At 38.9% G+C, this 13,225-nt stretch overlaps 1 protein-coding gene across 1 annotated transcript in view; it reads right to left on the bottom strand.

Annotated features, from left to right (window-relative positions):
* Positions 1-6,804: 6,804 nt before the first annotated feature.
* The window catches only part of SDHAF3 (succinate dehydrogenase complex assembly factor 3), a 28,854-nt gene continuing 22,433 nt past the window's right edge, over positions 6,805-13,225 (bottom strand). The window contains exon 2 of the mRNA XM_071429046.1: positions 6,805-7,586. Within this exon, the coding sequence (XP_071285147.1) occupies positions 7,383-7,586 (204 nt within the window). The 3' untranslated portion in view covers positions 6,805-7,382. The remainder of the gene's footprint in view (positions 7,587-13,225) is intronic.

The following is a 13,225-nucleotide window of genomic DNA, read 5'->3' as shown; positions in this document are numbered from 1 at the left end:
ATTACAGATAAAATATGGGTCTATCTTACTGTTAAAAGTGTTATGTTGCTCTCTTAACATCTGACCATGACCAGGCTCCATGAACTGCAGGGCTGGAGCAGTGGCTCTGGACAGGGAACACTGGATCCTCCAAAGAATCTGCAACCAGTGGTTGTTCTTATGTTCCTTTTCTGCAGAAAGAGACTGTCTTGACACACAAAGACTTTTTTCTCCTTGTTCCTGTCATCTTTGTTTTTCTTTGCAATACTGCTGAGAGGTCATCCAAATTGTAATCTTATGTCCCAGAGGTTTTGTCTGTGATATTTTCATGTTCCTTTTCCCTTTTTTTTTTTTTTTGGCCTAAGATAAAGGAGAGAGAAAACAGGACAAGTCACTGCTGCATAAACTCCAGTCTCCATAGCAACAATGAAAAATGTTTCCCTTCCTCAGTTTTACAATTCCAATCCTATAGTCTCACCTGAGGCTCGGGAGAGCAGAAAGAGAATAAAATATTTTCTAACTTACTTGTTCATTGCAGTTTTGAAAGCAGGCTACTGGGGTGAGTAGTGTGGGCCAAATTAGACCCAAAAGCTTTCCTGAGATCTGGGGTGTGAGACAGGGCTTGGGAAGGGCAGGTAGGAAGTACTGGATTTACCTCTGTAGGACTTGTATGCAGTAAAGCACACTGCTGTAACACAAACTGCCGACAACAAAGAAAGCAATGGAGAAGGGAAAATGTTAACACTAATGCTGGTCTTCCTCTGACCATTCCACCACTGTGGGACCAGGAAGGCAACACTGTACTAAATCCCTAGAAAATAGGGGGCTGCATTGCTGTATTTGCACCAAAATCACAGTAATTGTCCCAGGTTACTGCCATGAACCTGCCACAGCCATGCAGAGTGCAAGAGGCACACAGGCAATGCTGCACTCCTGAGCACAGGGGAGCTGACAGACATCCATGACCCCTCTCTCCTGCAGTGGACAGACTGCATTTTCCAGGACAAACTGGGGAATTTTGAGCCTGAGGAAGACTGGACCCCACAGTCTGAGTCAGTGTCTGGCACCAAGACCTTGGCTGTGCCTTTGGAGTTCTGTGTGATGGATCAGCACTCGGCAGTGGCTCTCCAGAGGAAAGTACCTTAAAGTAACAAGAGATGCTTGGAAGACTTAAGTTTTAACAAAGCCAGTTCTTCCTAAACTCTTTCTTCCCTGCCTGCCAGTCTCCTGGGCAGGGGCTGCAGATGTGCAGCTGTGTGTGTGCCACACTCCTGCCCACCCCACAGCAATGTGTCTGTCACACATCATTAGGCATCCCAGTTGTTTGTGGAGGAGGTGTTGATTTCCCCTCTCTCAGTCTGAGCTAAGTTCCTCCATGTGAAATCAGCAACCAACAGCATGACTGGTGCTGTGCTGGCCAGTCTCTCTGGTGACCAGTGAGAGGACCTAAGGGGTTGGCATGAAACTGTGCCATGGAGATTTAGGTTGGGTATTAGAAAAAGGTTCTTCACCCAGAGGGTGGCTGGGCACTGGAATAGACTCCCCAGGGAAGTGGACACAGCACCAAGCCTGACAGACTTCAAGAAGCGTTTGGACAACACTCTTGGGCACATGGTGTGATTTTTTGGGGCTGTCCTGTATGGGGCCAGGAGCTAGACTTGATGATCCTTATGAGTCACTTCCAACAGAGGTTATTCTGTGATTCTGTGACTAGAAAGACAAAAGCAGGCTGAAATACAGATGCATCTAAACAAACCTCATTACACATTAAAATGCCTTTAATTTCTTTTCCAAGCTCATCTTTCAATTGACAGTGTTAATTTGGAATAGCTGAACTGGACAGGAATGGTGTAATTTAACTAAGAAGGAAAAAATGAATCAGAGTAGTTCAGTTTCATCATTTGTAAAAAAAAGCCACAAAGGAGTTTTCCTTTTTAGTGTACCTGAGGGTACATTCTGGGAGCACTGTACAATACCAAGCTGATACTTAGGACAGGTCCATTTTCCCACTACTCAGTAGTATGTGCTCACATTATTAAATTGAATAGGATGGAGCTCTTAAATCAGTTTTAACTGAGTATTTGATTAACTTGAGATTTTTTTCAGCTCTGAAAAGTTCTCTTCATTTATAATCAAAGGTGACTGATAACAGCATGGTATTTTTAATATGTACTCAAGTAGTCTGCTCTGGCAGACTTTTTGTGCTACAGATTCTGTATATTATTCCACCACAGTAAAGCAAAGTGAAATCCTGCCCTTGATACAACCCCAACAGGGAATTTCCATCTTAGATTCCTCTGCATGTTGTATTGGTTTTGCTGTTAATCTCACAGGATAAACACATATCAGTGTTTCAGATTCTGTACTCATGTTTTCTCCAGTCAAAACCAGAAATAGGAACCTCTGGGGAAAAAATTGGTAAATAGGTTCATTTGTTTAACACAAATTTCACCTCAACCCTCAAGGAATGTAACTGCCATAAACCAGAAGGCTCATCAGTGATAGAAGTTGTGTTGCAAGTGGTGGTGTTTCAACAAAGTACTTATTAAGGGCTTTACAGTGGTAATAAGCACTTATAACAAGCTGATAAATACTCAATGACTAAAGGTCATTTTATTTAAAAAAGGATTCCTCCTTGTTTATACTTCAAGTAATAGCTTTGAAATGGTTACAGAGATTAAACACTGCACTCCCCAGACACACATTCAGTTGTGCAGGATCACGTGTCCAGTAAATGAGCTTGTTGAAACAGCTGGTATTTCCTCATAACACACTGCTACAAGTAGCAAAAACATTTCATTCTAATGCACTGAATTTATGCACTCACTTATAGCTCTCAACTTCAATGAACAAAGAATACTTTATATATACATATGTAAAGGCTGCATCTAAATAAAATTTGGTTCTGTGAGCTATATGTACCCTACCTGGTAGACAGAGCACTGGAAAAGCTGGAAGGACTCAGCACTGTCATTTCTCCCAGAGCAGAGCTGTGGCCACTGAAACTGCTGAAAATGTTCCTACCAAAGCCAGTGGTTTTGCAGCAGATGCATAACCTCCATGAACAAACACAGATCATTTACAAGTGCAAATGTTATCATTTCTAACACCTTTTAATTTGCATCAGTCTTTGCAGCCAAATTCCTGATGTGGCTCCACAGGGAAGACCCCTCCATACACCACTGTCTTAGGTTACATTGTAAGATGTAACCAAAATAATGTATTCTATTGCCATCTTCATAAACTGCTAAAAAAGGTGGGGCAGTATTCCTTATCTTTTCCATGACTCATCCCTGACAACTCCCTCAGGGGGGGCTATCTCTGCTAATGGGAAAATGGAGCCTCACTGCATGACTCATAAAATTACATCATCCCATTGTGAGATGCCCTGCCCAGAGGGAGGAACCAGACATTCCTACCTGGATACAATCTGAGGCTTGGAACACCACGGGGGCACTACCACTGGATTCCCAGCAAACAAGAGCTCGACACTCACTCCTGGACCTCAAGAGAGAAAGACCAGATTGTTCTACAGGATCACTGTTTTGACAAAACCACATCCATCACTCCAACAGGACTGCAGCCACCGTTTAATCAGACTGTTACCACCACCCTGACTGACAGGGTGTCAGGTTGTATTCTGACTGTCAGTTTAAGCCAGTGTTTCTGTACTATTGCCTTTATTTTAATTTTCCTATGAAATTGCAGTTCTGCCTTGGAATGTTCCACTGGTTTGTTTTCAAACTAGTACAACCAATGCTCACTGTGAGGTGGGCACACCCAGCCTGGTCCAGCACCAGGACATGGAACAGTAGGAGATGGGTCAGGCAGTCCTGTTTATCAAACAATCCCAGCAACATCTGTGCTGCATCTATACCCTCCTACATCTACACTATCTAACAGGAAGGATTTACCTTGAAGCTCTTTCCAAGAGGTCTGAAAATCAACAGTTAAGCAGGATAGCACACAGAGACTTATTTTGCCCTAGAATGTGAGCTGTTTTTCACAGTGATTCAGCTTTCACAATACATCAAAGCTACACAGATCCTCTGTGGTCCCACTTGGGTAAATCAGTCTGCTGGAAGATTCAGCCTTCCCTCTGCTATTAATTTAGCCAGAGAAAGCAGAAGATAAAATAGCTTATGACAGGCAGGGAAAGCCATGTTTCCTTCATTAATTCTCCAATATTTTTACCTAGAAGCCAATGAAAATTTGGCCACTGACTCATCCATGCATAGTCAGTGTCTCACAAATACGTATTCAAGAAGAAGAAACAGAATGTCCACTAATAATTCAAAAATATTAAAGTCCAAATAGGTAAGGAATAAAACTTCTTCATAAATCCTACCTTCAAGATGTTACATTATTAATTTACTTTTAAGAAATAAATACATCCTAATAGCTCTTGCGAGCCAGTCAGTTAAAAACAGCATAAACCCACAACATAGGCCTAACAAAACACTAAAAGAAGGACATTTCATTTGTTCTTTTTAACATGTGTAACTTTGCATATCAAAACTGGTCATTTTTAACGACAGAGATTTCTGTAAATTCTTTACTTGTTTGTAAGACTTCAGCTTGTGCCTTTTCCAGCTACTTAAAACTTCAGCTCACTCCAACTGATTGTTTTCAACTTAACTGTCAGTAACCACACTTGTAAATCAAAGAATTTTATTAATGCGTGGCGGTGCTGGCATCACAAAGCTTCTGTGGGGCCCCACCACCCACATAAGCCCTGCTCAGACCAGAGCACACCTTACTATTAGCACTGCCTGTCTTAAAGCCAGCAATCTCAAAAGATGCTTCATTCCTGTAATGGAATTTTGGCTTTTGTGGGAGTTGTTTAAAACAAGAATACAAATACTGTACCAAATGCAAACTACTATTGGGAATAAAAGAAAAAATTGTTGGCTTTACTAAACAAGGGGTTGTGCATATAAAGATGTTTACCCTCACCTCCAACTCCCTTTAGGTCTCATTACAAGCTTAAGGTTTTCATACCAAATAGCAACTTTTCATTATTAATTAATTTAGCCTCTAAAACCTAGATGCATACATGAGTAGACAGAGCTAAAACAAGTATTTTACCTAGTTCCATTGAACTAACAAGTTCCATTAAATGAGTTGGTAAAAATAAGGTGCTTTAAACTGCAGTATTAGAAATAAATTTGAAGCAACTTGGATACTGACTGGAAAGCAGGCACAGGTCTACTACCAATCAAGGACTGGAAACAAATTCTGTTGTCAACACCCAAAAATTACTTTTAGTAAGAAAACCAAAGAGATTTAGTGATGGAATTATTGATTACTCTTCATCTGATGGAAGAGCAACAGAATCAATCTTATTGCCCTAAACTTTAGAGCTGGATTAGATTTTTACAACCTTTAAACTGTAAAAAGAACAAGACTTTAGAAATGTGTGAATGGCAGTATCAGAGACAATTTTCAAGGCTCCTGTATGCACATGCCATTTGGTTCCCACTTTGATGCTGGGGCATCCTAGGTATGGAGCAGGCCAGGAAGGAGCTGCCATTCTCTCCAACCATGTGTCTGAAGCACCAGAATCAGGACCTGGGAACAGCTCTACAGCCTGGATGTCATCTCTGCCTTTCCATCCTGTTTGCACTGGGTGCCTGAGGCTACAGCATGTTCCTACTGCACACACAGCAAAGGCAGTGGGTGCCAGAGGAAGATGCAGCTGTCACCGTCATATTTTCTGAAAAATCTCTTTGTCCAGGATTCTCCTCCTGGGAAGCTGAGAAGCCTCAGAGAAAAATGAAAACAATAATTATCTGATTTGCTTCTCCTGTGTTTTGCTGCTTTGGAATGTGTTTGGACATTGTTTACCAACAGGTGATTGTTTCATTGGTTTCTGCTGTGAATTGTTTTGACTTAATGACCAATCATGGTCAGGCTGTGTCTGGGCTCTGGAAAGGTGTCATGAGTTTTCATTAGTATCTTTTTAGCCTTCTGTCTGTATCCTTTCTGTATTCTTTAGTATAGTTTAGTATGGTATTCCTTAATATAATATAGATCATAAAATAATAAATTAGCCTTCTAAGAACATGGAGTCAGATTCATCACTCCTTCCTTCGTGGGGGTTCTCAGAAAACACAACAATGCAGCAAAGCAACCACATGTTCCTCACACACTATTCTGCAAGTGACCTTTTAATAGAAATGAGCAACCTGCAGCCTACAACCCCATCAAAGAACTGGGAAGAGAGGTACAGGAGAAGGAAAGAGGCAGCTCCCCAGATTGCTCCCCACTCCGCTAGGATCCTGGAGCGCAGCTTTGGCAAACAGCATGTTATTACAAATTGAGACAGATGGAAATGTGCTTCCTTGTCAAAGCTGTTATTCCCCGAGAGCAAAGAAATTTTGTTGTCTTAAATGTGCTGTGAGTAGCAGACAGAGAAAGGTCCAGAAATAGAACAAAACTAATAATATAAAACTAGGTTTGGAAGATGAAATTAAAGCTGTCTTTTGCACAGAAATGTATGTGTTTTTCTTAATAGATAAACCCCCTTTTTTCTTTAGTTCCAACAGTATGAGTTACAACAAGTGTTGCACACACTGTCTTACTGAAGACCTAACTAAATTACTAATGTTGGTCATACAGTATTATCAACAGGATAATTTCTGTGATCAAGTCATTTACAAATTCTGGTCTGTACAAAATATTGCTTAATATGGGATCCCAAGTTTTTAAAGAACCTTTGAATTCAAACTATGCACAACCCATTCATAAAAGGTTTTTAAAAATTTTAGATACTAACAATAATCTGAATTTAGCTTTGAAAAAAACACAGAATTTTCTGCATAAGAGTGATTCAAGATTAATTTAATAATGAGCTACATCTTTTATTTTAAAGTCCATTTCACAATAAAGCTCAAGACAAAAATCAACTTCCAATTTCACCAGCAGTATGCTTTTCTAATACTGCTCATTTCTTTCCATGAAAACAAACCCACTCTAGTACCATTCCTTTGTCTACTGAATCTTCACCAGAAAATAAATGCTAATAGCATCTTTTCCATTAAGGAAGAGGATGATAAGCAAACAGAAAGATGTTTTGCCCTGTAGGTGCCAAGATTACAAAACAACCCCAAAACTACAACTCCATATTTTAAAAACGTCAATTTACTTTCCCCAAATTCTTTCAGTCTTCAACATCCATTAGGAAGGAAAAAACAAAAAGAAGAAAAAATAATGCAATTAACATAAAAGTGTGATTATTCCATTTTTCCATTTGTTCTTGCACAGAAAGCCAAACACATCCACTTCAGACAAGCTATAGCATCAGCAGCATCCATTATCTCACGGAAACCACATTCAAGTACAACTGGAAAAAGCAGTTTCAAAATGCTTCCAATATGCATTAAAATATTTTTTAAAATCTTTTAGGTTTTGTATTCTGAGTCTTTAGAAATAGGGATTTTTTTATGAGGTTTGGTAGCCTCGTCCATCAGTTCCTTCAGCTGCCCAATCTGTTCATCACGGAAGTCATTAAGTTTTTCTTCTGTGAGTGGAATTCCATATACAGCCTTTTCTCTCAAGTTTTGTTTGTCCTCATTAATTTGTTGCTGGATCATTGCTGCATAGTTCTAATGAGAAAGAAATATAAAGGTCACAAAACTGAAAAAAGCAAGATTCAGGTCAACTTTTTTAATAGCATTATATGGTAATAACATACTCTTACACAATCTCCTACAACAGTCTATTAATCAACAACAAGTGACTAAAAAAAATAACACTTTTTATAAGAAAGATAACTTATTCAAGCATTTCTAGTATCTGCAGTAGTTTTATGTAGCTAGTTTAAAATGCATATATTTACAGATTAATGCCCTATCATATACTACTATTGAAAACAAAACTAAATTTAATTATAGATCTAATATACATATAAATTAAATTTATATTTACAATTTTATTTACAATTAAAATTATATTTCCTATATAGCAGGATATCAATAGGATACACTTGGTAAACTGATACATCCAGAAAAGCAAAAGCATTATTCCCAATTTTCAGCTGAAAGAAACCTTGGCACGACATACTGAATTGTTAATCCAATTACCAGCAAAGTAACTAAAGCCACTACTTGAACTGTATGTCTAACAATTCCAGAGAAGTGGGTGAGAAGAAATAAAGATATTCATGAGCCTGTGATAAATTTCAAAATTACACCATTTACTAACATAAATACGTTAGATTGTTAATGGACCATGTCAAGCCTCACTGAAGTCAGCAGGATCTTGCCCCTGTTGCAAAGCTTAACTCATGGCTATTTAAAGAAAACTGACAGCTAAAACAAGCTGGGGCAAACAAAAGTAAATTATTATTTGTACAGACTCTGAATCAAACTGATTGTTCAAGGTTGTTCCCAACATCACCTCTCCTGCTTTTAAATTAAACAGGCGTTCAGAAACAGTAACACTATAGTTAATTGCCATGGTAAACTTACACCTCAGTGGTATCACCTCATGGTAGAGCTGCTGTAGGGTTTAAAACAAACTAAATAGGTTTTTTCCCAATGATTGAACAATCACATTGTAATGATAAGATAAAAAATTGTAATGGGTTAATTCTTCAACTTTGCAAATTACAGAACTTCTTGTCAAGGCAGATGGACAAATGTGATCTCTGAAGCTACCCAGCAGACCAGTAACACACATCAACCATTCCACCTCATTCTACTTTATTCTATCTTTGTATTTCTGCACAGAACAATCCAGTCAGTACTGACTCTGGACTAGGAAAAAAAAAACAACCAAAACCACACCAACAAAAACTAACAAACCCACATAAAAAAGTACCAAAACAACAACCAAAAACCCCACACAAACAAACAAACAAACAAACCTCACACTACTTTCACTATACCAACAACAACATTCACAGCATATAATTCAGACACAATACTGAAAGCAAGCAATGCAAAACTCTTTACATCTTCTCAAGAGATCTGACTGGACACACAAACCTCAAGAATCTTTCCATACAGTGTCCCACCAGTGCAGGTTCCACCGAGGGAGGAAAGTCCTCCCCATTGCTAATAACATCCACCTGGGAGCAGCCTGCAGCTATTGCTGTAGGCATGACCTCTGGTACCTGGAAATAACTCAAGTCCATTTAAGAAACAGTTACAATTTTACAAACTGTTGACTGTTTTCCAAAAATATCAAATTAATTACGGGCAAACAGTCGGCAATTTTTTTTAATCTAACACCACAGCACCTCATCTCACAGTGCACCAACATTTCAGAACCCAGACCTCGGTAGTGGTGGTCCCCAACAAAGCTGCAGCACCCACTCCCACAGGTGCCCTGCACCCAGACACAGGGTCATGGACTGCACATCCCCTGCTCCTCACACCAGGTGTTCTGCTTCACAACACTCCAGTGGGCTCCCATCTGGCTCTTTTCCCCCACTCATTTTCTAGCTGGACAAATGTTTTGTACATAGCAGAAAGCCTCAGTGGCTGCAGTTTCACATCGATCTGCAAGGTGAACAGAAATTCAGTACTGGACAGCGGAAACATGCTGGGCTCTGGTTGACTCCCAACAGAAAATGGAGCTTTCTCACCTCATTTTACCAAAAGTCAGTGATGCATCAAATAAAATATGCTTTAGCCTTTATAAAAGCCTTTATAAAAGATGAAATAGTGGCATATCTCATTTTTTCTCCCGGTGTTACCAGATAAGGAACAAAGCCTGGAATATTTAACTGTTTAATACATTACTGTTCCCTCAGAAATTAATACTATTATTATGTGATCAGTGATTTGTGGAGAGGTACTGCATGATTTGATGGTACATAATCATTTAATATTCAGCTTCTATCTAGAAAATGTGCCTTTTTCCTAACAGCACATGAACTTAATGTGCTGAACTCCAAGGTTTTGTAACAGGTTTAAAAGCATAATGAAAAAATAAAAAGGGGAGAAGCTAACATTTGCTCTTTCAATAATATAACTTTCATCATAAAATACAATGATCACAGTCCCTCTCAGGTAATAAGGAGCAGTATGGTCATGTAAGGTCTAGTTTTCATTACAACTTAATAAATACAGAATTTAACTATTTTCCACCAGCAGAACTGAAACCAACTCTTGGTTAGCTTCCTCAAACAAGGAAAATTACTTCACTTCTGCCTTTTATTTGATGTTGTATTTAACTGCATCATTCAAATATAACAAAACTCCTTTGTCATCACTCATGACACAAATCCTTAGCAGATTTTTCAAGGGCATCTTATTTCAATTATGGATCACACTGTGCTCACAAACACAGAGACAGAAGACACAAAATGGAACACAAGTAATCCTGCACCCTCGCAGAGCCAGGCTCAACATATACAAGGATGGCAGAGGGACACAGGAGCCCTCCTCCCTGGTGGTTTTCAGGTTGGTTAGTTATTTCTTTGGAAGGAGTTCTTACTACAATGATCCTCTGCCTGTTCCAGCTGTAAACTTTCTGTGCTTTGACATGAAAAAAGCAAGCAAAACTCAAACCACTTGCTGAATGGCAAAAGCCTTTCCCCCTTGAATATGACTGCCACTAGAAACAGAGCATCAGAATCAAGTTCAAGTTACAATCACCTCTCCTGACCATTTACCATCAGAAGATGGCTGATTTATTCCATATTAAATCCCAGCCTGCTGCCCATCCATATCACAGGCACCCTCCTCACCTTCAAGGAGGCGCAAGGTAACAGTCCAAGGTGCAGACTGGCATGTCACAGCACTGCCATCAGTGTGTGCAACCACAGGGACACCCCAAAACCCTCTGTATGGGCAGTGGGGAGGCAGATGCCTCCCCTGGAAGGTCTGATGCACTCCTCACACACAGGTCATGGTTCTGCCTCAGATCACTGGCATCTACAGTATGCATGCTGAACCCAAGCATCAGGCTCTTTTAAAACCCTATATGAGTAAATGCTTGAACCTCTAAATTATTTATACAAAAAACCAGAAGGTGAGTGTTTGCTATAATAGGGGTTTTTTATTTAAATTCACTAACTGAAGCAAATACAGAGTTCCCCTCTGCTCTCTGACTCATGGGCATTCATAGAATGCACAAATTCATTAAAGGGCAAGGGCATGGGTGACATTTGAGGTTTAAAATACCACACACTAGGAAGAGCATCAGCTTTCTTGTCTTCCAAGTTGAGAAAGGATTAAACAGAAAAATAAAAGCAAAAATCCCACAACCAAAAGCCCCACTTCCCTGACTGCCAGATATACAGACTCCTACCAGACCTAGTCCACAATGACACACATTTATCTCATATGCTACTACAAAGTGCTGATAAACATTTATTATTTAATCATAAAATTAAATGAATCAAGAGCCCATTAGTTCATTTTCACTGAAAAGAACAATAATCATAATTTTTCTTTTCTCTGGCATCCTCCTAAACATGTACAATGCTGCATTTTAAGACAACTGCTCCAAAAAATCTCAGTAAGATATGTCTGTTCATAGTAACTACCTGTATAATTCACTTTCTAGTCAGATTTTCTCTTTAAAAAAGTTCTAAAAATTTTATTTCCTTTAAGCAGTTGAAGTATAAAGCTGAAGTATTCACCCATTCAAAAAGACTATCTCCACTTGCAGCCAAATGACAGCACTGATAAAAAACATTACTGTGGCCAGATCAGAAAATGCTACTCTGAGACGTGTTCCACAGGGCATGGTCAGGCACTAGAAAAATGCTATCAATTTATTTTAAATTTATTTTATTCAGGGTGACATAAAAAAAAGGAAAAAGCATGGCCTGACAAGCCACTGTCATCACTCCCTGGAAGCTAATTTCAAATTGCAGCATTTCAAGTGTTTCTGCTGCTACTCAGAGCAAAATCAAACACATGCTGCGAAGGGTGGCAGCATGAAGAAACAGCTGTGAATGAACAGCACAGCAAGGAGCACCTTGTTCTTATTGTTGTGCAGAGATATGTTGAATTAATAATTTCATATTCATTCAGATAGAATTCTGCAAATTATTTACTATATTTTTTACTGCAAAGTTGTTTTGATGTTAAACTGAGAATCAGAAAAAGATATAGTATTACAGAAGGGGTTTTTTAATGGGCGCTACACCCCATGAAAATCCAGAGTATCTTCTTCATACATTTTACCTGAAGCTGTAGGTATAGTTAGAAATGCAGTACTAAACCCAGGAAAATTCTACCACATTTAAGTTCAGCTTAATACACCACTACAGTGAACATTTTCACACACTCACAAACACATTAACCCATAACAATCTATATTCCACGAGATAAGACCATTAAAATAGCCCTAAACATTTTAAAAATTGCATAAAATACAATTACTGCCAAAGTAATTAATCGATGAGAATAAAAACCTATGTAAAGTCCCACATCCTCTAACAGGAGCAATGTTATTATCAATTTCAAAATTTAAACTATAAATCACTTTTGGTTTTGTAAAGGTCACAGCATTAACAAGTGAAAAAAGAAAAATCAATATACTACGAAGAGTTCTGAGTAAACCTTCTCCCTGCTTTTGAAAATACCTATCAAATGGTATTTGAATGATACCAAGTAATGACATATGGCAGCATTAGAAGAGTTTCTTATGTGAATAATTAAAACAGTAATTGCTGGGGAAAGGGCAACAGAATGAAGAATCAGGACTTTCACTCCGAGGTACCTAGCACAGCAGAGGACCTCTAGGGAATAAACATGTCCAGCTCCTACTGCAAGTCTTGACAGAAGGTGAAAAGGCAACTTTTTCTTGTGGCATTTGAATCACCTGAGCATCCACCATATGTGTAATGACACACCAAGCATATACAGGAAAGAAATAGCAACAAGATACTGTAATTCATGAGAAGCTCTAAAACAAGTTGTGTAAAGAGCAGCTTGGATAAGCTATTTTGTATTTCAGTCCATTATTAGATGGGAAGATTTGCAGAGATCATTTCAAGCCACGTCATGCACTTGCAATGGGACTGCCTACACCTAAATACCATGAGCCCAAAGTGAAGCTAGAGATGTAGCTTGCCTTTGTGCTGGGCACTGGAGAGAGAAACTTCTGTCTTAAACACACTGTGATGAGTGGATACACCGTCCTCCAGAGATGTGGTTCTCATCACTGAGAAAGCTACTACATGTCTCTGGCTGTAGATGACTATCTGATCAACTTCCTTGCTTATGCTAAAAGGAAAATGTTCATTAGTCATTTTGTTCTGTGCTTTTTTAATTACAAAAGG

This window comes from Agelaius tricolor, unplaced genomic scaffold, assembly GCF_023055355.1.
Source record: "Agelaius tricolor isolate 1412-34295 unplaced genomic scaffold, bAgeTri1.0.p SCAF_6, whole genome shotgun sequence".
Lineage (NCBI taxonomy): Eukaryota > Metazoa > Chordata > Aves > Passeriformes > Icteridae > Agelaius > Agelaius tricolor.
Note: the sequence above shows the minus strand (reverse complement) of the source record. Positions and strands in the feature narration are given on the sequence as shown.